This window comes from Panthera uncia, chromosome B4 (assembly GCF_023721935.1).
Source record: "Panthera uncia isolate 11264 chromosome B4, Puncia_PCG_1.0, whole genome shotgun sequence".
Classification (NCBI taxonomy): Eukaryota; Metazoa; Chordata; class Mammalia; order Carnivora; family Felidae; genus Panthera; species Panthera uncia.
The window spans coordinates 73,855,217-73,879,475 of record NC_064809.1 but is presented as its reverse complement, the minus strand read 5'-3'; the positions used below and the strand labels follow the sequence as shown (position 1 = coordinate 73,879,475).

At 57.3% G+C, this 24,259-nt stretch overlaps 1 protein-coding gene across 9 annotated transcripts in view; it reads left to right on the top strand.

Moving 5' to 3' along the window:
- Positions 1-24,259, top strand: part of KMT2D (lysine methyltransferase 2D) — a 38,883-nt gene that overhangs the window by 8,047 nt on the left and 6,577 nt on the right. For 2 of the 9 annotated variants that reach the window (XM_049625381.1, XM_049625375.1), the window contains exons 9-48: positions 126-283; positions 493-638; positions 777-2,423; positions 2,513-3,621; positions 4,101-4,214; positions 4,565-4,675; positions 5,313-5,417; positions 6,180-6,361; positions 6,540-6,704; positions 6,797-6,906; positions 7,010-7,057; positions 7,705-7,926; positions 8,159-8,278; positions 8,366-8,470; positions 8,700-8,830; positions 8,914-9,061; positions 9,262-9,327; positions 9,505-9,615; positions 9,821-9,958; positions 10,064-10,148; positions 10,382-10,623; positions 10,722-10,795; positions 11,002-11,052; positions 11,176-12,987; positions 13,092-13,274; positions 13,355-13,491; positions 13,707-15,622; positions 17,245-17,368; positions 17,516-17,600; positions 17,706-17,772; positions 17,878-18,110; positions 18,211-21,039; positions 21,174-21,314; positions 21,438-21,605; positions 21,762-21,921; positions 22,555-22,630; positions 22,807-22,982; positions 23,080-23,210; positions 23,879-24,011; positions 24,087-24,214. In XM_049625381.1, coding sequence (XP_049481338.1) covers positions 126-283; positions 493-638; positions 777-2,423; positions 2,513-3,621; positions 4,101-4,214; positions 4,565-4,675; positions 5,313-5,417; positions 6,180-6,361; positions 6,540-6,704; positions 6,797-6,906; positions 7,010-7,057; positions 7,705-7,926; positions 8,159-8,278; positions 8,366-8,470; positions 8,700-8,830; positions 8,914-9,061; positions 9,262-9,327; positions 9,505-9,615; positions 9,821-9,958; positions 10,064-10,148; positions 10,382-10,623; positions 10,722-10,795; positions 11,002-11,052; positions 11,176-12,987; positions 13,092-13,274; positions 13,355-13,491; positions 13,707-15,622; positions 17,245-17,368; positions 17,516-17,600; positions 17,706-17,772; positions 17,878-18,110; positions 18,211-21,039; positions 21,174-21,314; positions 21,438-21,605; positions 21,762-21,921; positions 22,555-22,630; positions 22,807-22,982; positions 23,080-23,210; positions 23,879-24,011; positions 24,087-24,214 — 13,887 coding nt within the window. Of the gene's footprint in view, positions 1-125; positions 284-492; positions 639-776; positions 2,424-2,512; positions 3,622-4,100; positions 4,215-4,564; positions 4,676-5,312; positions 5,418-6,179; positions 6,362-6,539; positions 6,705-6,796; positions 6,907-7,009; positions 7,058-7,704; positions 7,927-8,158; positions 8,279-8,365; positions 8,480-8,699; positions 8,831-8,913; positions 9,062-9,261; positions 9,328-9,504; positions 9,616-9,820; positions 9,959-10,063; positions 10,149-10,381; positions 10,624-10,721; positions 10,796-11,001; positions 11,053-11,175; positions 12,988-13,091; positions 13,275-13,354; positions 13,492-13,706; positions 15,623-17,244; positions 17,369-17,515; positions 17,601-17,705; positions 17,773-17,877; positions 18,111-18,210; positions 21,040-21,173; positions 21,315-21,437; positions 21,606-21,761; positions 21,922-22,554; positions 22,631-22,806; positions 22,983-23,079; positions 23,211-23,878; positions 24,012-24,086; positions 24,215-24,259 lie in introns of all 9 variants that reach the window. The other 7 variants (XM_049625379.1, XM_049625373.1, XM_049625383.1 and 4 more) reach the window with 6 other exon arrangements.

Sequence of the window (24,259 nt, the reverse complement as noted above, 5' to 3'; positions counted from 1 at the left end):
GATTCTGCCTTACTCTCCCTAATTCTACCACCTATCACATCTCATTTCCCCATTGTGATGAGTCCTGTGCTCTCCTCCAGTCTGCTCTCTGACCAGTGCCTGTTTTGCCTGCTTACTTCCTCTAGGCATGCCGGGTATGCCGGGCCTGTGGGGCAGGCTCAGCAGAGCTGAATCCCAACTCTGAGTGGTTTGAGAATTACTCGCTCTGTCACCGCTGTCACAAAGCCCAAGGAGGACAGCCTGTCAGTTCTGTGGCTGAGCAGCATCCCCCTGTCTGTAGCAGGTAAGTAACATGGACTGAAGGAGATTGGGAAGTTACGCAGTTTGGAGGTATTGAGACTGGCAGGGGCCGTGTTAAAGCAAGTCGACTTTAAGAGGGGAGCCCCAAGGTGGGCGGTACGATCCGTAGCATTCGTGCCTCACCTCAGCACGCTGTCTAGGAGCTGATAGCTGATGAGAGCCCTGGTGCCTGCTCCCCTGTACCCTCTGCAGGTTCTCACCCCCAGAGCCTGGTGATACCCCCACTGATGAGCCCGAAGCTCTGTACGTTGCATGCCAAGGGCAGCCAAAGGGTGGGCACGTGACCTCTATGCAACCCAAGGAACCGGGGCCCCTGCAATGTGAAGCCAAACCACTAGGTGAGTAGGGTTTGAGGGTTCCTGAAAATAATTCCTGTCTGTTCTGTGACAAGGGACAGCTTCTGCTTTGCCTTAAACCCTGTACTTTTGATGGAGTAGAGCTGGGCTAGGTGGGAGCATAGTGTGTTATGTCTGCAGGGAGAGCAGGGGCCCAACTTGAGCCCCAGTTGGAGGCCCCCCTAAATGAGGAGATGCCACTGCTGCCCCCACCTGAGGAGTCGCCCCTGTCCCCACCACCTGAGGAATCGCCCACATCCCCGCCGCCTGAGGCATCGCGCCTGTCCCCACCACCTGAGGAATCACCCCTCTCTCCACCGCCTGAGGAGTCTCCTCTGTCTCCTCCACCTGAGTCATCACCCTTTTCTCCACTGGAGGAGTCACCGTTCTCTCCACCAGAGGAGTCCCCCCCATCTCCCCCACTCGAGACACCCCTGTCTCCACCGCCTGAAGCATCACCCCTGTCCCCACCATTTGAAGAGTCTCCCCTGTCCCCCCCACCTGAGGAGTTGCCTACTTCCCCACCTCCTGAAGCATCTCGCCTGTCTCCACCACCTGAGGAGTCACCTATGTCCCCTCCACCTGAAGAATCACCCATGTCTCCACCACCTGAGGCATCTCGTCTGTTCCCACCATTTGAAGAATCACCCCTATCCCCTCCACCAGAGGAGTCTCCTCTCTCCCCACCACCAGAGGCATCACGTCTGTCCCCACCACCTGAGGACTCGCCCATGTCCCCACCACCTGAAGACTCGCCTATGTCCCCCCCGCCTGAGGTATCATGCCTGTCCCCCCTGCCTGAGGTGTCACGCCTGTCCCCACCGCCTGAGGAATCTCCCCTGTCCCCACCACCCGAGGAGTCTCCCACGTCTCCTCCACCTGAGGCTTCACGCCTATTCCCACCGCCTGAGGACTCACCCGCTTCCCCACCACCCGAAGACTCACCTGCTTCTCCGCCCCCGGAGGAGCTGCTCATGACCCTACCGCTAGAGGAGTCATCCTTGTTGCCACTGCCTGAGGAGCCACGACTCTGCCCCCGACCTGAGGAGCTGTGCCTGTCCCCTCGGCCTGAGGAGCCGCGCCTGTCCCCTCGGCCTGAGGAGCCGCGCCTGTCCCCTCGGCCTGAGGAGCCCTGTCTGTCCCCCCGGCCTGAGGAGCCGCGCCTGTCCCCCGCACTTGAGGAACCGCGCCTGTCCCCTGCGCCTGAGAAGCTGCATTTATCCCCTCCGCTTGAGGAGCCACATCTGTCCCCCCGGCCTGAGAAGCCATGCCTGTCCCCTGCCCCTGAGGAGCTGTGTCTGTCTTCCCGGCCTGAGGAGCCCTGTCTGTCCCCCCGGCCTGAGGAGCCACGCCTGTCCCCCCGGCCTGAGGAGCCACGCCTGTCCCCCCAGCCTGAGGAGCCATGCCTGTCCCCCCTGCCTGAGGAGCCGCAGCTGTCCCCCGTGCCTGAGGAGCTACGCCTGTCCCCCGGGCCTGAGGAGCCGCGCCTGTCCCCCCAGCCTGAGGAGCCGCCCCTGTCCCCCCGGCCTGAGGAGTTGCGCTTGTCCCCCCAGCCTGAGGAACCGCGCCTGTCCCCTCGACCTGAAGAGCCCCCTGAAGAGCCAGGCCTATGCCCTGCACCTGAGGAATTGCCCTTGTTCCTCCCACCTGGGGAGCCACCTTTATCCCCCTTGCTTGGAGAGCCGGCCCTGTCTGAGCCTGGGGAACCACCTCTGTCCCCTCTACCTGAGGAGTTGCCGTTGTCCCCATCTGGGGAGCCATCCTTGTCACCTCAGCTGATGCCACCAGGTAAGGGGATGTTAGTCCCCCTTTGTCTGGGACAGTGTTAATTCTTTATGGTGCATCTAATCTAAGAGCCTCCCTTTTTCTATTTCCAGATCCTCTTCCTCCTCCACTCTCACCTATTATTACAGCTGTGGCCCCGCCGGCCCTGTCTCCTTTGGGGGAGTTAGAATACCCCTTTGGTGCCAAAGGGGACAGTGATCCTGAGTCGCCATTGGCTGCCCCCATCCTAGAGACACCCATCAGCCCTCCACCAGAAGCTAACTGCACTGACCCTGAGCCTGTACCTCCTATGATCCTTCCCCCATCTCCAGGCTCCCCAATGGGACCAGCTTCTCCCATCCTGATGGAACCCCTTCCCCCTCAGTGTTCTCCACTCCTGCAGCATTCCCTGCCTCCCCAAAACTCCCCTCCTTCCCAGTGCTCTCCTCCTGCTCTGCCACTGTCCATTCCCTCCCCACTGAGTCCCGTGGAGAAGGCAGTGGAGGTCTCAGATGAGGCTGAGCCACATGAGATGGAGACTGAGAAAGTCCCAGAACCTGAGTGCCCAGCCTTGGAACCCAGCCCTACTAGTCCTCTCCCCTCCCCCATGGGTAACCTTTCCTGCCCTGCACCTAGTCCTGCCCCAGCTCTGGATGACTTCTCCGGTCTGGGGGAAGATACAGCCCCTCTGGATGGGACTGACACTCCTGGTTCACAGCCAGAGGCTGGACAGACCCCTGGCAGTTTGGCTAGTGAACTTAAGGGTTCCCCTGTGCTCCTGGACCCCGAGGAGCTGGCCCCTGTGACCCCTATGGAGGTCTATGGCCCAGAATGCAAGCAGGCAGGGCAGAGTTCACCCTGTGAAGAGCAAGAGGAGCCACGTGCACCAGTGGCCCCTACCCCACCCACTCTCATCAAATCCGACATCGTTAATGAGATCTCCAATCTGAGCCAGGGTGATGCCAGTGCCAGTTTTCCTGGCTCCGAGCCCCTGCTAGGCTCTCCCGACCCCGAAGGGGGCGGCTCCTTGTCCATGGAGCTGGGGGTATCTACAGACGTTAGTCCAGCCCGAGATGAGGGCTCCCTGCGACTCTGTACTGACTCGCTGCCAGAGACTGACGACTCGCTACTGTGTGATGCTGGGACAGCTATTGGCGGAGGCAAAGCTGAGGGGGACAAGGGGAGGCGGCGTAGCTCCCCAGCTCGTTCCCGCATCAAACAGGTGAGAGGCCATCCAGCCACTGGTTGTGGTCAATGTGATGTCAGTGTCAGATGTGTGATCCTATGCCACGGATAGCTTTCTACCTGGTTTACTGAATCCTAGACTCTTCAGGGATCCTTTGTTGATCTTCTTTGTTAAGGGAAATACTGATACATAGAGAGGGAAGTGAAGTGCCCGGGTTCGTAGTTACCCAGTAGGAGAATGAGGACTAGAAAGTCAGGTCTCTCTAGCCAGTGTTTTTCTCATTGTGCCGTGTTGGTCACTTTCTCCTTGGGATGGGGGCATGGTTTGAACCGGAGCTATCTACCTGTCACGGAGAGCTTGGCTTTTCCCCTGCCCTGAGTAGGACTCCTGGGCCTTATCACCTGTCATGCTCTGTCCGTTCATCCTTCCCTTCCCCCCTGAGCCTGTAGACCCAGTACACTACAGGATTACAAACTCCTTACTTGCTGTTGTAATCGTCCTCTTCCCTCACTTAGGGTCGCAGCAGTAGTTTCCCAGGAAGACGCCGGCCACGTGGAGGAGCACATGGAGGACGCGGGAGAGGACGGGCCCGGCTAAAATCAACTACTTCTTCCATTGAGACTCTGGTAGTAAGGAGAGGCTTCCCATTTCCCAAACATGCTTCAGCTGGCCCTTTCAAGATTAAACACCCTTTAAATCCTGCCAGTCCCCTGCACGCCCACCTACCTGCTTGCTAGCCTAGGGCCTGTCCAGCTATGTCTGTGCTTCTGTCCACCTGGCCCCCAGGCTTCTCTGAAATCTCTGCTGTTGGGCTGAGGCCAAGTTTGGGAGCTGGGGTGTTCTTCTGCTTCTTAGTCCTGGCTCCTGGCCTTCATCTTAGCCAGGGGTTCACGCCTCCTTCCCCCCAGCACCAAAGAGGAAAGCGGCTTAGTGGGGGCAGATTTAGCTGCCTCACTTGCCACAACTCTCTGCCTGTAAGGTTGCTGATATCGATAGCTCTCCCAGCAAAGAGGAAGAAGACGACGATGACGACACCATGCAAAATACTGTGGTTCTCTTCTCCAACACAGACAAGTTTGTCCTAATGCAGGTACTGTACTTGCCTGTGGTATAGTTCCATCCTCAGCACTGAGACCTGGCAGACCCAATGTTGGCTGGGCATATTTTGGTGGGAGGGTAAATGGGGAAGACCAAACTGAGGACCTGCTTCTGGGGATACCCAGCTAATGTGAAAACACAGTGAATCAGGATCATGTTGTTTGTTTGTTTGTCCATCCATCAAATTTCTCTTTAGTGTCTCCTCTGGGCTGGGCAGTGAGCTAGGAGCAAGGGGTATAGCCGTAAAAAAGGCAAAAATGACCTCTGCCCTATTGAAGCTTATAGCCTGGGGAATTTAATGTATGTTCCCACCTGAATCATCTCAAAGCTGATAGAATTTTGTTAGATATGTTACTCTCTCATCCTGACTAGTCTTTATCCTTCTTACCTTCCTTTCACTTCTCCTTCCTTTTACCCATGTCAGGATGTACCAATTCAGATTCCCTGGTCAGATGAGCAAGGCATGATAGGAAGGAACAGGCCCGTGATAGCTAAGTGTCCTGACAATGGGGGGTGGGTTTTTGGTTCCTTGACTCCCCCCTTTCAGATTAGTGTTGTAGTTGGTTGCTGGGACTGAATGGGATTGAAGAGGCCAGGTTGGACATTCGGGTTTCTCTGTGTTTCTCTAGGACATGTGCGTGGTATGTGGCAGCTTTGGACGGGGAGCAGAGGGCCACCTCCTTGCCTGTTCCCAGTGTTCTCAGTGCTATCACCCTTATTGTGTCAACAGCAAGGTGAGTTCAAGGCCCAAGAGGCCTGGACTGGGAAATGGGGTCAGTTATTTCTTACATTAGGCCCCCGTTCTAGTCACACTATTTAAAAAATTTTAATTTGAGTATAATTGATATTGTTTGCTTAAAATGGCCATTGGTCATGGAAGTTACTTGTCAGTCACTAGTGGTTACAAACTCATCTTGGGGCAAAGTACTTTGGAAATCGTGGTGGTCTTTATTAAGTTTCTTTGTCGTAGATCATGATTGGTATAATTTAATCCATCGTCTGAGTTGTGAAAACTTTACATGGCCTGGAGATAAAATATAAAACCAAAATCATAAGCACAAGTCTGCAAAGAGAAAGCAGTGTTTTTGACCCAAGTGTGGTCACTTGTTTTGGGGTTTTCATTAATGCTGATTTAGAACTCACTGCTGACATTCACTAATTTGTAGCGATAGCAGGTTCTAAACGTTCAAGAAATGTTGGGGGAGGTACAACCTAATTCTGCCCACAGTCTTTTGGGAACTTGGCTAGCAAAAGATTGTAATGAGGTAGTGGCTAGGTGAGGCCATTCTCTGATCAGCAGAGATCCCTGGGAGCCTAAGTTTAGAGTCACTACTTTTGGGGATGGAGGTGCTCTGCGTAGCCTTCCTGTGTTCAGATGGAGGTCTGGCCTGAGCACTGAGGTCCTCCAGCCCTACCCACGTAAGTCCCACCCTCCCCTAAGAAGTCTTCCCTCTCCTGTACGTCACACCCTGAAGAATTGCCATCTTCTGCCCCAGATCACCAAGGTGATGCTGCTAAAGGGCTGGCGTTGTGTGGAGTGCATCGTGTGTGAGGTGTGCGGCCAGGCCTCGGACCCCTCACGCCTCCTGCTCTGTGATGACTGTGACATTAGCTACCACACATACTGCCTGGACCCGCCACTGCTCACCGTGCCCAAGGGTGGCTGGAAGTGCAAATGGTAGGGAGACCTGGGATCTTGAGCGGCCTGGGCAGGAGATGTTGGAGGGATGTGATGTTGCTGACGTGACAGAGGCTGGGTTTAGAAGGCTGGGCTGGGTGCTTGCTTCTCAATGAAGACGTCTCTGGATACCTTGGGGAGGCTAGGTACTGAGGGTCTGTCTTTCTGCCCCCACCAGGTGTGTGTCTTGTATGCAGTGTGGGGCTGCCTCTCCTGGCTTCCACTGTGAATGGCAGAATAGTTACACACACTGCGGGCCCTGCGCTAGCCTGGTGACCTGCCCTATCTGTCATGCCCCATATGTGGAAGAGGACCTCCTAATCCAGTGCCGCCACTGTGAACGGTGAGGGTGTCCTCCCCTTATATGGGTCTCCTCTTCCCTGTTCTTAGCCTTGCACTGTCTGGGTTTATTTCTTCCTGTTTCCCTTCTTCCAGGTGGATGCATGCTGGCTGCGAGAGCCTCTTCACAGAGGATGACGTGGAACAGGCGGCCGACGAGGGCTTTGACTGTGTCTCCTGCCAGCCTTATGTGGTAAAGCCTGCTGGTGAGTACCAGGTGCTGGGGAGAGGGGAGCAGGGGTCAGGGCAGGGCTGTCTTACTTTGGGACAGGGCCTCAAGCTGCCTTGGTTTGCCCATCTCTTCCATAGCGCCTGTTGCTCCTCCAGAGTTGGTGCCTATGAAGGTGAAAGAGCCAGGTGAGTCACAGAAATCCCGAATGCCAAGTCTGGAAGAGACCTTAGACGCTGTCTAGTCCAGCTCCAACCCAACTTCATCTCCTCATTTTCAAAGGAGGAAACTAAGATCCTCAGAGGTTGAGTGGCCTGCTCAAGGTCACCCCCAGTAGGTTAGTGATAAAGTTATAACGAGAACCAAGGCCTCCATTTTCCCAGGCAGAGTTCATTCCACTAGGCAATGTGGCCTTTGCAGAATCTCATCTCCAGAGAGCACAGAACAAAGATTTTTCTTCTCAGTGAAGGGGGCCTCAGTGAAGGGGCCTCTCCTCCTCCATCATGATGTGGGCACTGTACGCTGGCATTGGCAAGTAGGGGCCTTCTTAGGCCTGGGTAGCTAGAGAATTCTTTGAGTGAACTAGTGTGAGTCCTGAGCAAAGTCAGGCTTCTGTAGTAGCGGTCTCTGTGAACCCCTCTGGGTCACTGATGGAGAACTCAGGCCTCAGCTAGCACCTACTCGTGGCCTGTCCCCTCCAGCCCTCCCTCCCCAGCGTTCACCTCGGTCCATCTTTTGCTGCTTTTGTCCCAGCTGGGGACTTAGGCTGAAACTTGGAGTTCTGGTTTCTCTGGGGCCTCCATCCAGGGGCTACGTGCTCTTCTCCTTTGTGCAGAGCCTCAATACTTTCGCTTTGAGGGTGTGTGGCTGACAGAAACTGGCATGGCCGTGCTGCGTAACCTGACCATGTCACCCCTGCACAAGCGGCGCCAGCGGCGAGGACGGCTTGGCCTCCCAGGGGAGGCAGGGCTAGAGGGTTCTGAGCCCTCAGATGCCCTTGGCCCTGATGACAAGAAGGATGGGGACCTGGATGCTGACGAGCTGCTCAAGGGTGAAGGTCAGGCTGGGGAATCTCAGAGAGTGCCCAAGTAGTGGGAGCACTCCCGTGAGAGTGGGGCATTGGGTGGGGCAGCAGTGCCACTCCCAGTCCCCCTCAAACCACGGTTGGGCTTGTCCAGATGGCTCTGTGGCAAAGCACTGGGCTCTCTGTTCTCGGATAGCAGGATGACGAACTTAAAAGGGCGCGTGCTTCTGATCTTCCTCCCTCTCTCTCTTGTCTCCGTACACAGGTGGCGTGGAGCACATGGAATGCGAAATGAAACTGGAGGGGCCTATCAGTCCTGATGTAGAGCCTGGCAGAGAGGAGACCGAGGAAAGCAAGAAACGCAAACGCAAACCCTATCGGCCTGGTGAGGCCCTGGAATGGGGAGGTGGGTGGTGAGGGACAGTTCACCAGGTCCCTGGCAGCTTCTCAGTCTCACTCTCCCTCTTCCTAGGCATTGGTGGTTTCATGGTGCGACAGCGGAAATCCCACACACGTGTGAAAAAGGGGCCTGCTGCACAGGCGGAGGTGTTGAGTGGGGATGGGCAGCCCGACGAGGGTGAGACGGGTGAGGGCTCCAGTGGGGCCTGGGAGAAGGTGGGGATTCCAGGACCTATGGGGCACTGCCAGGGAGGCCTGGGAGGTGAGGGCTCACGCATAGGGCCATGAGGGTGGTGGGCCCAATTGGTGCTGGGGAGAGAGTGGGCAGAAAGTATCCCTTGAGTGAGTTGGGAGCAGCACGCCCAGTGTCCCCTGAGAGGGGCTGACCCCTCCCCTTCTGTCCCCAGTGATGCCTGCAGACCTACCTGCAGAGGGCCCCGTGGACCAGAGCTTAGCTGATGGGGATGAGAAGAAGAAGCAGCAACGGCGTGGGCGCAAGAAGAGCAAACTGGAAGACATGTTTCCTGCTTATCTGCAGGTGGGTCTTTGGCTCTCTGCAGGGTGACGGTGCGTCTGCCCTGCGGAGCATGAAGAGGCCTATTTCTCTTACTCCTCCTGCAGGAAGCCTTCTTTGGGAAGGAGCTGCTGGACCTGAGCCGGAAGGCCCTTTTTGCCGTTGGGGTGGGCCGGCCCAGTTTTGGACTAGGAGCCCCAAAAGCCAAGGGGGATAGTGGCTCAGATAGGAAGGAGCTCCCCACGTCACAGAAAGGTCAGTTATGTGGGGGTGAGGTGGTCTGAAAGGATCCAACTTCCCCTCTGTGCTTAGAGGCTGGTGAAGGGATTTGGTGGGGGACAGGCTGGCCTCCCACAATTGAGGGTGGGCCAAGGCCCTGGCCTGTGGAGCTGGGGGCCCATTCTGGGCATCAAGTGTAGGGCATCTCTGACTAGAGTGGGGACTGTTGCTCATAGGAGATGATGCTCCAGATGTTGCAGATGAAGAATCCCGTGGCCTGGAGGGCAAAGCAGATACACCAGGTGAGGGCTGCTGAGAGGACTGTGTCTTCTCTTGGTTTTGCTTCTGTCAACATGTTTTGCCCCTGAGCACCATCTGGTTGGCGGCTGGAAACTGTTTCGTGCCCTCTGGGGTCCAGGGTGGCTAGTGTGGTGCCTCTGCACTGTCCTTGGTTGACGGGTTTCTCTTGGCAATTGCAGGACCTGAGGATGGAGGCATAAAGGCATCCCCAGTGCCCAGTGACCCCGAGAAGCCTGGCACTCCGGGTGAAGGGATGCTTAGCTCTGACTTAGATAGGATTCCCACTGAAGGTGAGGCTGTGGCCCACCCTTGTCGTGTGTAAGGGTCCTCTGTGGGAGAAGGAGAAGGTCCTACCTGTGGGACTGCCATCTGTACAGCTAGCTTCTTTGGTGGGGAGTCCTGGGCACCTTCCCTGGCCATGGCCATTTGTGGCCCTGCAGTGTCCCGTCAAATCCCCAGTCTTCCTTAGCGGCATCCTTCATCAATCCCCCACAGAACTGCCCAAGATGGAATCTAAAGACCTGCAGCAGCTCTTCAAGGATGTTCTGGGTTCTGAACGAGAGCAGCACCTGGGTTGTGGAACCCCTGGCTCGGACGGCAGCCGTACACCGCTGCAGAGGCCCTTTCTTCAAGGTGATACGGATGGCAGTGGCATCAAGCCTGGGTGTCCAGATTTGACCAAGCTCACCCCCAGAATGGGCCTCTTGCTCTCGTTCTCTGATCCTGTGCCTCTTGTAGGTGGACTCCCTTTGGGCAATCTCCCCTCCAGCAGCCCAATGGACTCCTACCCGGGCCTCTGCCAGTCCCCATTCCTGGATTCTAGGTTGGTATCTATGCTTAACCTCTGTGGACAGTCCCTGCTGTCCCTTCCACTGGGGCCACGCCAAGGGAGGGGACCTTGGACTCCGGGGTGCTGCTGTAGAAACACTTGTCTCTGCTCCTTTGTTAGTGGCCCTCCTTATGGGGGCAGGGCAGTGGCCTGGGAACTCTAGGCAGTTTGTCTGGGGTGGGGCTTGGCTTCCTTGCCCTCCGTGACTCTCTGCCCCTGCGCCCCAGGGAGCGCGGGGGCTTCTTTAGCCCGGAACCCGGTGAGCCAGACAGCCCCTGGACAGGCTCAGGGGGCACCACGCCCTCCACCCCCACCACCCCCACCACGGAGGGAGAGGGCGACGGGCTCTCCTATAACCAGCGGAGCCTTCAGCGTTGGGAGAAGGATGAGGAGTTGGGCCAGCTCTCCACCATCTCACCTGTGCTCTATGCCAACATTAACTTTCCCAATCTCAAGCAAGATTACCCAGGTACCCATGGAACGGAGGCAAGGGAAACAACCTGGGAATGTGGTGGGCACAGGGGTCACCTGCCAAATTTCCTCTAACGAAATACCTCTGCCCTCCAGACTGGTCTAGCCGTTGCAAACAAATCATGAAACTCTGGAGAAAAGTTCCAGCTACTGACAAAGCCCCCTACCTGGTGAGCCGGAAGAGAGCCTAGGTCAGGGTGGGAACTGGGGCTCGAGGGTGTTTTTGGGAAATTCACCTCAGTTCTTTCCATTACCCACTCCCAAAGCAACTGGGCCAGAAGGGATCAGCTTCTGGGTAGGGAGTGAGTGACGTGAGGGATGGGGGCTGGGCATGAAACTGAGCCCTAGGCCTAAGGCTGTGTCCTGTATCCCTCAGCAAAAGGCCAAAGATAACCGGGCAGCTCACCGCATCAACAAGGTGCAAAAGGTGAGTGGGGGCCAGGCTGGTTCGCGCCATCCAGATCCTATAGCTGGGGGCCTCTCGAGGGTGTGGGGGACATAGGGCTTGCCACAGCAGCCTGACTGCTCTGTGCCTGGTCTCCCCCTATAGCAGGCTGAGAGCCAGATCAACAAGCAGACCAAGGTGGGCGACATGGCCCGTAAGACTGACCGACCGGCCCTACATCTTCGCATTCCCCCCCAGCCAGGGGCACTGGGCAGTCCGCCCCCCGCTGCTGCCCCCACCATTTTCATTGGCAGCCCCACTACCCCCGCCGGCTTGTCTACCTCTGCGGACGGGTTCCTGAAGCCGCCGGCAGGCACAGTGCCCGGCCCCGACTCGCCCGGTGAGCTCTTCCTCAAGCTCCCACCCCAGGTGCCCGCCCAAGTGCCTTCGCAGGACCCCTTTGGACTGGCCCCCGCCTACGCTCTGGAGCCCCGCTTCCCCACAGCACCACCTACTTATCCTCCCTATCCTAGTCCAACTGGGGCCCCTGCGCAGCCCCTGACGCTGGGCGCCTCATCCCGTCCTGGGACTGGCCAGCCAGGGGAATTCCACACTACCCCACCCGGCACCCCCCGGCACCAGCCCTCCACACCCGATCCCTTTCTCAAACCCCGCTGCCCCTCACTGGACAACCTGGCTGTGCCTGAGAGCCCAGGGATAGGGGGAGGCAAGGCTGCCGAGCCCCTGCTGTCACCCCCGCCTTTTGGGGAGTCTCGGAAGGCCCTAGAGGTGAAGAAGGAAGAGCTTGGGGCATCCTCTCCTAGCTATGGGCCCCCAAACCTAGGCTTTGTTGACTCACCTTCCTCAGGCCCCCACCTGGGCAACCTGGAGTTAAAGGCACCTGATGTCTTTAAAGCCCCCCTGACCCCTCGGGCATCTCAGGTAGAGCCCCAGAGCCCGGGCTTGGGCCTAAGGCCCCAGGAGCCACCCCCTGCCCAGGCTTTGGCCCCTTCTTCTCCCAGCCACTCGGACATCTTTCGCCCTGGCCCCTATCCTGACCCCTATGCCCAGCCCCCGTTGACCCCTCGGCCCCAACCCCCACCCCCTGAAAGCTGCTGTGCCCTGCCCCCTCGCTCATTGCCCTCAGACCCTTTCTCCCGAGTACCTGCCAGTCCCCAGTCCCAGTCCAGCTCTCAGTCCCCATTAACACCCCGTCCTTTGTCTGCCGAGGCTTTTTGTCCATCCCCTGTTACCCCTCGCTTCCAGTCCCCTGACCCTTATTCCCGTCCACCCTCACGTCCTCAGTCCCGTGACCCATTTGCCCCCTTGCATAAGCCACCCCGACCCCAGCCCCCTGAAGTTGCCTTCAAGGCTGGGCCTCTAGCCCACACTCCACTGGGGGCTGGGGGCTTCCCAGCAGCCCTGCCCTCGGGACCGGCAGGTGAGCTCCATGCTAAGGTCCCAAGTGGGCAGCCCCCCAATTTTGCCCGGTCCCCTGGGACGGGTGCATTTGTGGGCACCCCCTCTCCCATGCGTTTCACTTTCCCTCAGGCGGTAGGGGAGCCTTCCCTAAAGCCCCCTGTTCCTCAGCCTGGTCTCCCTCCACCCCATGGGATCAACAGCCATTTTGGGCCTGGCCCTACTTTGGGCAAGCCTCAAAGCACAAACTACGCAGTAGCCACAGGGAACTTCCACCCATCAGGCAGCCCCCTGGGATCCAGCAGTGGGTCCACAGGAGAGGGCTTTGGGCTGTCCCCGCTACGCCCCCCATCAGTCCTACCACCACCTGCACCGGATGGATCCCTCCCCTACCTGTCGCATGGAGCCTCGCAGCGGGCAGGCATCACCTCTCCAGTCGATAAGCGAGAAGACCCAGGGGCTGGATTGGGTAGCTCTTTGGCGGCACCTGAACTTCCAGGTACCCAGGACCCAGGCATGTCCAGCCTTAGCCAGACAGAACTGGAGAAGCAGCGGCAGGTGAGTGGACATCCTGGAGTGAACCCCCATATCTTTGCTTTTCTTGTGCCAGCTCTGTGATTGGAGTAGAATGGACTTACCCCACTTCTCTGTTCTCTGCACAGCGCCAGCGACTACGGGAGCTCCTGATTCGGCAGCAGATCCAGCGCAACACCCTGCGGCAAGAGAAGGAAACAGCTGCGGCAGTTGCAGGAGCAGTGGGGCCCCCGGGCAGCTGGGGTGCCGAGCCCAGCAGCCCTGCCTTTGAGCAGCTGAATCGAGGCCAGACTCCCTTTGCTGGGACCCAGGTAGATAGAGTGGTGGCAAGGGGTGGCGGGTCCAGGATACTGAAGGTAACCCCTCCTTCATCCACCTCCATCTCTCCCAGGACAAGAGTAGCCTTGTGGGGCTGCCCCCAAGCAAATTGGGTGGCCCCATCATGGGGCCAGGGGCTTTCCCCAGCGATGACCGACTCTCCCGGCCACCTCCACCAGCCACCCCTTCCTCTATGGATGTGAGCAGCCGGTAAGCTCCAAAGCAAAGGGTAAAGCAAGGGAGGAGATCTCACCACTGTTGTGTGTTGCCCCAGGTTTTCCTGTGTCTGACCCTTGTCTAGTATCACTTACTCTTCTTCCTCATTCCCTCTTACTGTGTCAACTCCATCCTTCCTTAATGCCCTAAGCCCATGTTCTAGCACTTGATCCTGATTTCATCTTACTGACTCCCGCATATTCTTCCAGGCAACTGGTGGGAGGCTCCCAGGCCTTCTATCAGCGAGCACCCTATCCTGGGTCCCTGCCCTTACAGCAGCAGCAGCAGCAGCAACAACTGTGGCAGCAGCAGCAGCAACAACAGCAGGCAACAGCAACCTCCATGCGCCTTGCCATGTCTACTCGCTTTCCATCAACTCCTGGGCCTGAACTTGGCCGCCAAACCCTAGCTTCCCCCTTGGCAGGAATTCCCGCCCGCCTCCCTGGCCCTGGAGAGCCAGTGCCTGGTCCAGCTGGTCCTGCCCAGTTCATTGAGTTGCGGCACAATGTACAGAAAGGACTAGGACCTGGGGGGGCTCCGTTTCCTGGGCAGGGCCCCCCTCAGAGACCCCGTTTTTACCCAGTAAGTGAGGACTCCCACCGAATGGCTCCTGAAGGGCTTCGAGGCCTGGCAGTATCAGGCCTTCCCCCACAGAAACCCGCAGCACCTCCGGCCCCTGAATTGAACAGTAGTCTCCATCCAGTGCCCCACACCAAAGGTCCCTCCCTGCCCACTGGCTTGGAGCTGGTCAGCCGGCCCACCTCAAGCACTGAGCTTGGCCGCCCTCCTCCTCTGGCCCTGGAAGCTGGGAAGTTACCCTGTGAGGATCCTGAGCTGGATGATGACTTTGATGCCCACAAGGCCCTAGAGGATGATGAGGAGCTTGCTCACCTGGGCCTGGGTGTGGATGTGGCCAAGGGAGATGATGAGCTGGGCACCTTGGAAAACCTGGAGACCAATGACCCTCACCTGGATGACCTGCTCAATGGGGATGAGTTTGATCTGCTGGCCTATACTGACCCTGAGCTGGATACTGGGGACAAGAAGGACATCTTCAATGAGCACCTGAGGCTGGTAGAGTCGGCCAATGAAAAGGCTGAGCGGGAGGCCCTGCTGCGGGGGGTGGAGCCAGGACCCATGGGCCCTGATGAGCGCCCTCTGCCTGCTGCTGATGTCTCTGAGGCCCGTCTGGCATCGGTGCTCCCTGAGGTGAAGCCCAAGGTAGAGGAAGGTGGGCGCCACCCTTCCCCTTGCCAGTTCGCCATTACCACCCCCAAGGTAGAGCCAGCACCTGCCACCACTTCCCTAGGTCTGGGGCTGAAACCAGGACAGAGTGTGATGGGCACCCGGGACACCCGGATGGGCACAGGACCCTTTTCCGGCAGTGGGCACACAACTGAGAAGGGCCCCTTTGGGGCCACAGGAGGACCACCAGCTCACCTGCTGACACCCAGCCCGCTGAGTGGCCCAGGAGGGTCCTCCCTGCTGGAAAAGTTTGAGCTGGAGAGTGGGGCCCTGACCTTGCCCGGTGGACATGCAGCATCAGGGGATGAGCTGGACAAGATGGAGAGCTCGCTGGTAGCCAGTGAGTTACCCTTGCTCATCGAAGACCTGTTGGAGCATGAGAAGAAGGAGCTGCAGAAGAAGCAGCAGCTTTCGGCACAGCTGCAGCCTGCCCAGCAACAGCAGCAACAACAGCAGCAACAACAGCAGCAGCAGCAGCAGCAGCAGCAGCAGCAGCATTCCCTGCTGGCCACACCAGGCCCTGCCCAGGCCATGTCTTTGACACATGAAGGCTCTTCTCCCAATTTGGCTGGGCCCCAACAGCAGCTTGCCCTAGGACTTGGGGGTTCCCGACAGCCAGGCTTGGCCCAACCACTGATGCCCACCCAGCCACCAGCACATGCCCTCCAGCAGCGCCTGGCCCCATCCATGGCCATGGTGTCCAGTCAAGGACATATGCTAAGTGGGCAGCACGGGGGGCAGGCAGGCTTGGTGCCCCAGCAGAGCCCACAGCCAGTGCTGGCACAGAAGCCCATGGGTACCATGCCACCTTCCATGTGTATGAAACCTCAGCAGCTGGCCATGCAGCAGCAGCTGGCTAACAGCTTCTTCCCTGATACAGGTAACTTGAGCCAGGGGCACTGGCTTAGTTACTCAGGGGTGATCACTGCTACCACCAAATGGACACTGGAGCTAGAGACCTAAGATAATCCCCAGCTGAGGGAGGTGGGACACAAAGAGCATGGGCTAAACACCATACTAGCAGTGCAGGCAGAAGCATTGTAGCTTTTGCCAACGGAGGAATGGTGCCTGGCATAGAGCAGGCAGTTAGATACTTGAACAAATGGAATGAATGCATGAAGCCTGGTTGGCAACGGCTTTGTAGCTGTGCGAGACCAGAAGATCGGGAGCTGGAGAGAAGTAGTGCAGGAAACAGCAGTCCAGGCGGGCACAGGCCCTTGAGTGGGAAATGTTGTGGGGGGAAGCAGGTGAGTGCGTTTGGAGACCATATTGAGGTGGCTAGGCCAGAGTGGACTCCATGTGGAGGAAGGTAAGTGGGTACTACCCTAATTTTGGAGACGTGAGAAGGGGGGCCAGATTGAGGAAGATCTCAAATTCAATACTGTTTATTGGGATAACATTTGTTAAGCCGTGTGCCAAGGACTTTACCATCGTCGTCTAATTGAATCACAACAAACTCATTAAATAGGTACTGCCAGGATCTTCAGTTAGGGAAGTAGGCATGGAGGGCGAGTAACTTGCCAAGATCATACGGCTAACAGCTAGAGTTTGAATCCTGCTCCTCTGGTCCTCTTGACTATTTTGTGGCCTTAAAATAGGAGGAAAGGGAGTTTGGGTAGTCCTTTAAAAAAATTTTTTTTTTTAATTAGTTCTCTTTATTTTTGAGAGGCAGAGAGAGACAGAGCACGTGTGGGGGAGGGGCAGAGAGAGAGGGAGGGAGACACAGAATCCAAAGCAGGCTCCAGGCTCTGAGCTGTCAACACAGAGCCCGATGTGGGGCCTAAGCTCACGAACCGTGAGATCATAACCCGAGCCGAAGTCGGACGCTCAACTGACTGAGCCACCCAGGCACCCCAGGTTAGTCCTTTAAAAAGTGGAGAGTGAAGTTGTGAGAGCAGTGGAGAAATATAAAATGTGCAGGATTTTAGGAAGATGTAAGTTTTGGGTGGTTGCTTATTTCTCCTTTTTAACCCAGCATCCTGAATAGGCAAGAAATGGGCTGTAGGTGATGCATGTGGTGCCCAGAGCAGCACTGGCATCTAGGACTTTGGCACAGTGCCCACATCTAGGGTTCTTGGGCTGCACTAGTTGCCCTAAGAGTACTTCTGTTGAAGAATGCTTTCTAGGTCATAAGGTGTACTCACAGTCTTTGTTACATTTGATCCTCATGGTAGTTCTGTGAGGTCAGCAGAGTAGGGAATCACAAGATCTGTCAAATAGAGGAGGAAACTAAGGCTCAGAGAAGTCAAATGACGTTGATACATTAGCTCAGCAAATGTTTACTGAGTACACTTTGGCACTGTGTGAGTAAAAACAGGGCCACTATCTTGTGAATAATAAAGCTGAGTCAGCCAGGCTCCCTGGCTCCTAGTCTTTCTAACACTTTCTTGCCATGCCATTGTTCTACTTGGTTTGGTGGAGGTCAAGGTGTTGGAAGGAACGGCAGATGCAAAGTGGAGTATTGAATCCAATGTCCAGCTGACTTGGCTCTCCCCTCTCCAGATCTGGACAAATTTGCAGCAGAAGATATCATTGATCCCATTGCAAAGGCCAAGATGGTGGCTTTGAAAGGCATCAAGAAAGTGATGGCTCAGGGCAGCATTGGAGTGGCACCTGGTATGAACAGGTAAGACGTGGGAGGTGGGGGTGGTTGGCTCTTTCCTTTCCCAGTCTTTTCCCTTTCCTTCCTGGTCCCCTTCCCTACTTGTCCCACCTCTTTGCCTTTCAACTTTCCCCATCACCTGTGCATCCCCTTTGCTTTGGTGGACTCCAGGCAGCAAGTATCTCTGCTAGCCCAGAGGCTCTCAGGGGGGCCCGGCAGTGATCTGCAGAACCACGTGGCAGCTGGGAGTGGCCAGGTAAGTGATCAGTTGGGAGTAGGCACTTGTGTCCTATACAATCAGGCCACCCTTTTTAGGGCCTAGTATGGAACAATGACCCTTTAGCAGTCTCTCTCATCACAGGAGCGGAGTGCTGGTGACCCTTCCCAGCCTCGTCCCAATCCACCCACCTTTGCCCAGGGAGTGATCAGTGAGTAGGGGGATGGGGAGGAGTGTGCAAGGGAGTGGGGTGTGTGGAAGAAGAGGGATTGGGATCACCCTTTTGCAGATCCTGACACCCTGTTTCCTTTCCCAGATGAGGCTGACCAGCGGCAGTATGAGGAATGGCTGTTTCATACCCAGCAGCTCCTACAGATGCAGCTGAAGGTGCTAGAGGAGCAGATCGGTGTGCATCGCAAGTCCCGGAAGGCTCTGTGTGCCAAACAGCGCACTGCCAAGAAGGCTGGCCGTGAGTTCCCAGAAGCTGATGCTGAGAAGCTCAAGCTGGTTACAGAGCAGCAGAGCAAGATCCAGAAACAGCTGGATCAGGTAGGGAAAGCAGACTTCAGCCTAGAAACCAGGAGCCCGGGGAACAGGGATGGCTCCGGTGGGCAGGCCCCAGGCTCACCTCCCAACCCTCCTGTGTTAGGTCCGGAAGCAGCAGAAGGAGCACACCAACCTCATGGCAGAATATCGGAATAAGCAGCAGCAACAGCAGCAACAGCAGCAACAGCAACACTCAGCTGTGCTGGCCCTCAGCCCTTCCCAGAGTCCCCGGCTACTCACCAAGCTCCCCGGTCAGCTGATCCCTGGCCATGGGCTGCAGCCACCACAGGGGCCTCCGGGTGGGCAAGCTGCAGGTCTTCGCCTGCCCCCAGGGGGCATGGCTCTCCCTGGACAGCCTGGTGGCCCTTTCCTCAACACCTCCCTGGCCCAGCAGCAGCAACAGCAACATTCTGGTGGGACTGGGGCCTTGGCTGGCCCCTCAGGGGGCTTTTTCCCTGGCAACCTTGCTCTTCGAGGCCTAGGACCTGATTCGAGACTTTTACAGGAGAGGCAGCTACAGCTCCAGCAGCAACGCATGCAACTAGCCCAGAAATTGCAGCAGCAGCAGCAGCAGCAACAGCAGCAGCACCTCCTAGGACAGGTGGCAATCCAGCAGCAACAGCAGCAGAGCTTGGGGGTACAGGCAAACCAGGCTCTGGGTCCCAAGCCCCCGGGGCTTCTGCCTCCCAGTAGCCATCAAGGCCTCTTGGTCCAGCAGCTGTCCCCGCAACCACCCCAGGGGCCCCAGGGCATGCTGGGCCCTGCCCAGGTGGCAGTGTTACAGCAGCAGCAGCAGCAGCAGCACCCTGGAGCTTTGGGGCCCCAGGGTCCTCACAGACAGGTACTTCTTACCCAGTCCCGGGTGCTGAGTTCCCCCCAGCTGGCACAGCAGGGTCAGGGCCTTATGGGACACCGGCTGGTCACAGCCCAGCAGCAGCAGCAGCAGCAACAGCACCAACAGCAGGGATCCATGGCAGGCCTTTCCCATCTTCAGCAGGGCCTGATGCCACACAGCGGGCAGCCCAAACTGAGTGCTCAGCCCATGGCTTCCTTACAGCAGCAGCAGCTTCAGCAGCAGCAGCTACAGCAGCAACAACAGCAGCAGCAGCAGCAACAGCAGCAGCAACAGCAGCTACAGCAGCAGCAGCAGCAGCTACAACAGCAGCAGCTGCAGCAGCAGCAACAACTACAACAACAGCAACTACAGCAGCAGCAGCTACAGCAGCAGCAGCAACAGCAACAACAATTGCAGCAGCAGCAGCAGCAGCAGCAGCAACAGCAGCAGATGGGCCTCTTGAACCAGAGTCGAACTTTATTGTCTCCCCAGCAGCAGCAGCAGCAGCAGCAGCAGCAGCAGCAACAGCAGCAGCAGCAGCAGGTGACCCTTGGCCCTGGCATACCAGCCAAGCCTGTGCAACACTTTTCTAACCCCGGAACCCTGGGCCCAACTGTCCTCTTGACGGGCAAGGAACAAAGCATTGTAGAGACAGCTCTTCCTCCAGAGGCCACTGAGGGGCCCTCCACACATCAGGGAGGGCCGTTAGCAATAGGGACTATACCTGAGTCAGTGGCGACCGAACCTGGGGAGGTAAAGCCTTCGCTCTCCGGGGACTCACAGCTCCTGCTTGTCCAGCCCCAGGCCCAGCCTCAGCCCAACCCTGTGCAGCTGCAGCCACCTCTGAGGGTCCCAGGGCAACAGCAGCAGCAAGTTAACTTGCTCCACACAGGAGGTGTGGGAAGCCATGGGCAAGCAGGCAGCGGATCATCTTCTGAGGCCTCATCTATGCCCCACCTGCTGGCCCAATCCTCTGTTCCTTTAGGGGAGCAGCCTGGGACCATGACCCAGAACCTTCTGGGTTCCCAACAGCCCCTTGGACTAGAGCGGCCAGTGCAGAATAATGCAGGGCCACAGCCTGCCAAATCAGGACCTGTCCCCCAGGCTGGGCAGGGCCTGCCCGGGGCTGGCGTCATGCCTACAGTGGGTCAGCTTCGAGCACAGCTCCAAGGAGTCCTGGCCAAAAACCCCCAGCTGCGGCACTTGAGTCCACAGCAGCAGCAGCAGCTACAGGCGCTCCTCATGCAGCGGCAGCTGCAGCAGAGTCAGTCAATGCGCCATGCCCCACCCTACCAGGAGCCTGGGGCCCAGCCCTCTCCCCTCCAGGGCCTCCTAGGCCGCCAGCCTCAACTTGGGGGCTTCCCTGGATCCCAGACTGGCCCCCTCCAGGAGCTAGGGGCAGGGCTTCGACCTCAGGGCCCACCCCGGCTCCCCACCCCACAAGGAGCCTTATCCACAGGACCAGTCGTTGGCCCTGTCCATCCCACACCTCCACCATCCAGCCCCCAAGAGCCAAAGAGACCTTCCTCACAGCCCCCAGGAGCCAGCCCCCTGGTCCCATCCCAGCTTCCCTCTGAGGCCCAGCTCGCCCCCACCCAGCCAGGGACTCCAAAACCCCAGGGCCCATCCTTGGAGCTGCCTCCTGGGAGGGTCTCACCTGCTGCTGCCCAGCTTGCAGATACCTTCTTTGGCAAGGGGCTGGGACCTTGGGACCCCCCAGACAACCTAGTGGAAGCCCAGAAGCCAGAGCAGAGCATTCATCTGGAGCAGGTGAATGGGCAGGCAGTGCCTGAGCCACCCCATCTCAGCATCAAGCAGGAGCCTCGGGAAGAGCCATGTGCCCTGGGAGCCCAGGCGGTGAAGAGGGAGGCCAACGGGGAGCCAATAGGGGCACCAGGTACCAGCAACCACCTCCTGCTGGCAGGCCCCCGCTCAGAGGCCGGGCATCTGCTCTTGCAGAAGCTTCTACGGGCAAAGAATGTGCAACTCAGCACTGGGCGGGGGCCCGAGGGGCTGCGAGCTGAGATCAACGGGCACATTGACAGCAAGCTGGCTGGGCTGGAGCAGAAACTACAGGGTACCCCCAGCAACAAGGAGGTGAGTACTTTAGATGGATTGGAGCAGATAGAATTGGGGCTGCAACCTAGGGCAGCGTGAGCATGTCTGGTTCAAACAGGAGGCGAGGGCTCTGAGGAAGACAGCAGCCTTCACTGTGGGTTTATCTGGCTTAGGATACAGCAGCAAGGAAGCCTTTGACACCAAAGCCCAAGCGGGTACAGAAGGCAAGCGACAGGTTGGTGAGCTCCCGAAAGAAGCTGCGGAAGGAGGACGGGGTCAGGGCCAGCGAGGCCTTGCTGAAACAGCTGAAACAGGTGACCCCCAGGAGCCAGCCCCATGGTCCCATCCCAGGATAGGGGGCACTCTGGCCCCCAGCTGTGCAGTGGCAGAGATGTACACACTGTGGGTTTCCAACCTTGTCATCTTGCCCCTCTTAGGAGCTGTCCCTGCTGCCCCTAACGGAGCCTACCATCACCGCCAATTTTAGCCTCTTTGCTCCCTTCGGCAGTGGCTGCCCGGTCAATGGGCAATGCCAGCTGAGGGGGGCCTTTGGAAGTGGGGCGCTGTCCACGGGCCCTGACTACTATTCCCAGCTGCTTACCAAGGTCAGAAAAACGGCAATACCTCTTGGGGATGACGAGGTTCTTGGGGAGGTGGAGGTGGGAATGGAAGATGAGGAAATTGCTGATGTCGTGTGGGGCCAGGAGATTACATCAGTCTCCCTATGCCATCTTGCACACAACACCCCACCCCACCCCCAGAATAACCTGAGTAACCCGCCGACACCACCCTCGTCGCTGCCCCCCACCCCACCCCCATCGGTGCAGCAGAAGATGGTGAATGGCGTCACTCCATCTGAAGAGCTGGGGGAGCACCCCAAGGATGCTGCCTCTGCCCGGGATACTGAAGGGACACTGAGGGGTAAGTCAGGAGCAGAGTGGGCCTCTCCTTCTCTGGTAGGATTTAGTGCCGGGGGTCCAAGTTGGTTAGTGTCCCCTCTCATACAGTTTGAGAGGAATGGTTGCATGTTGCCCCGTGCGCACATATGACAGGATACCTGAGGTTAGGAAGGGCCTCTTCAGGGCTGATGAGTTGGAAGCAGGGAGTCCAGAGAACAGGCAACAGAGGAGGTAGATGGCAGGGAAAGAGGTAATGAGGCTTTTGTTGGTGAGGAACAATCCTGCTTGAGTGGTTATAGAACTACAGTGAAATCTGGATTTGAATTCAGGTTCCTGTATTAATTTAGTTGTGTCAGCACAGCTAAGTAACACGGTTGATTTGTGTGGGCCCCAATTTCCTCACTATAAAGAGGTGTGATATTATTCCTCTGCTGGAGTTGTTAAAAGATGATAAACAAAGCCCAGGGCCTGACATAGAGGAAAGGCTCAATAAATACAGCTCATCTGCCCCAGATTTGTAGGTCGGTGGGTAGGTAGACAGCAGTTCGTAATAGCTAAGCTAGATCTTGTACTAGTTAGGCCTGAAATATGGGGGAGAAAGCCGTGTCAGCTCTGGTCACCAGCCTGACTTTTCTTCTCCCTTTCTACTCTTCAGATACTTCAGAGGTGAAGAGTCTAGACCTGCTGGCTGCCTTGCCTACACCCCCTCACAATCAGACTGAGGATGTCAGGTGGGGGCAGCCAGAAATGGGGATGAGGAATGGGAGTACGGGACCGGGACAGGTTGTTTCATCTTTCCTTTGGCCAATGGCAGATTTCAAATCCGGCTATGACATCGACTAATTTCTAGATTTGGGAGGGGGAGTCTGCAGGGCAGTACCAGCAAATGCCTACTTTTGGCCCACAGGATGGAGAGTGATGAGGACAGCGATTCTCCTGACAGCATTGTGCCGGCTTCGTCCCCCGAGAGCATCCTGGGGGAGGAGGCCCCTCGTTTCCCTCAGCTCGGCTCAGGCCGGTGGGAGCAGGATGACCGGGCTCTCTCCCCTGTCATCCCCATCATTCCTCGGGCCAGTATCCCAGGTAGAGGCTGCTCTGGGCGTGGGCCAGGCAGGGCTGGGTTGTCCGAGCTGGGGGGAGAGAGGCAGCTAGAGCTTACACAGGTCCCTCTCTCATTCAGTCTTCCCAGATACCAAACCTTATGGGGCCCTGGACCTGGAGGCCCCTGGAAAGCTGCCTGCCACAACTTGGGAAAAGGGCAAAGGAAGTGAGGTGTCAGTCATGCTGACGGTCTCTGCTGCTGCAGCCAAGGTGTGTCCTGGGGGTACCTTGGAGACCAAGGGGATCCTGGTCAGAAGGCAGTCCATGGAGCTTGTGTGGATAAGTTCAGTCACTCAGAACTATGTACTAGGACCTGCTGTGTGTGAGTGCCTGGGCCGGAGGCTTCAGGATTAGGGTAAATAAAGCATGAGAGGTCCCTGCCCTCAGGGGGGCTCCCTGTCCAGTGGTAGATCCAAGTCAACAAACGAGGAGAGTTGCACATGACGCGACAAATGCTGTAAGACAGCATGTCTTCAGTCACATTTGGTAGAACTCTTGTTATTTTATTGTTAATGTTGGCAGGGTTTTGTGGTCAAAGAAAATTGGAAATCCCGGTTGAAACCACAAAACAAGTTTCTTTACTACAAGGTTCCTCAGATCCTTTAATTTGCTAATGTGTATCGTGAGTCTCCAGGTCGTGGATATAGCCTGTGTCATTCCTAAACTCTGTTGGCACTGGTCCCTTTTGGTGGAGCACCCATTCATGTCCGTAGCAGTCTCGGAAAGGTGCTCTGAAGGAAGCGTGTGAGAAGGGCAGGACTGACTGGCTGCTTGGGGAGTGGGCTTCTGGGTGTTGAAGGGTGTCCCCGTCAAACCGGTGGCAGGGCTCACTCCGCACTGCCGACACAGCCCTCCCATCTCCTTCCCTGCCCTGGTAGAACCTGAATGGTGTGATGGTGGCGGTGGCAGAGCTGCTGAGCATGAAGATCCCCAACTCCTATGAGGTGCTGTTCCCAGAGAGCCCTGCCCGGGCAGGCATTGAGCCTAAGAAGGGGGAAGCCGAGGGCCCTGGTGAGTGTGGCAGGAAAACTTGGGACCTGCGGGGAATGCTTCTGGCGGGAGGTTCTGACCCCTTCCTTCCTGCAGGAGGGAAAGAAAAGGGTCTGGGAGGCAAGAGCCCAGAAGCTGGCCCTGATTGGCTGAAACAGTTTGATGCAGTGTTGCCTGGCTATACCCTCAAGAGCCAGCTAGACATCTTGAGCCTCCTGAAACAGGTGGGTCTGGGGGAGAAAGGGAGGTGGGTGTCTGGCTAGGGCAAA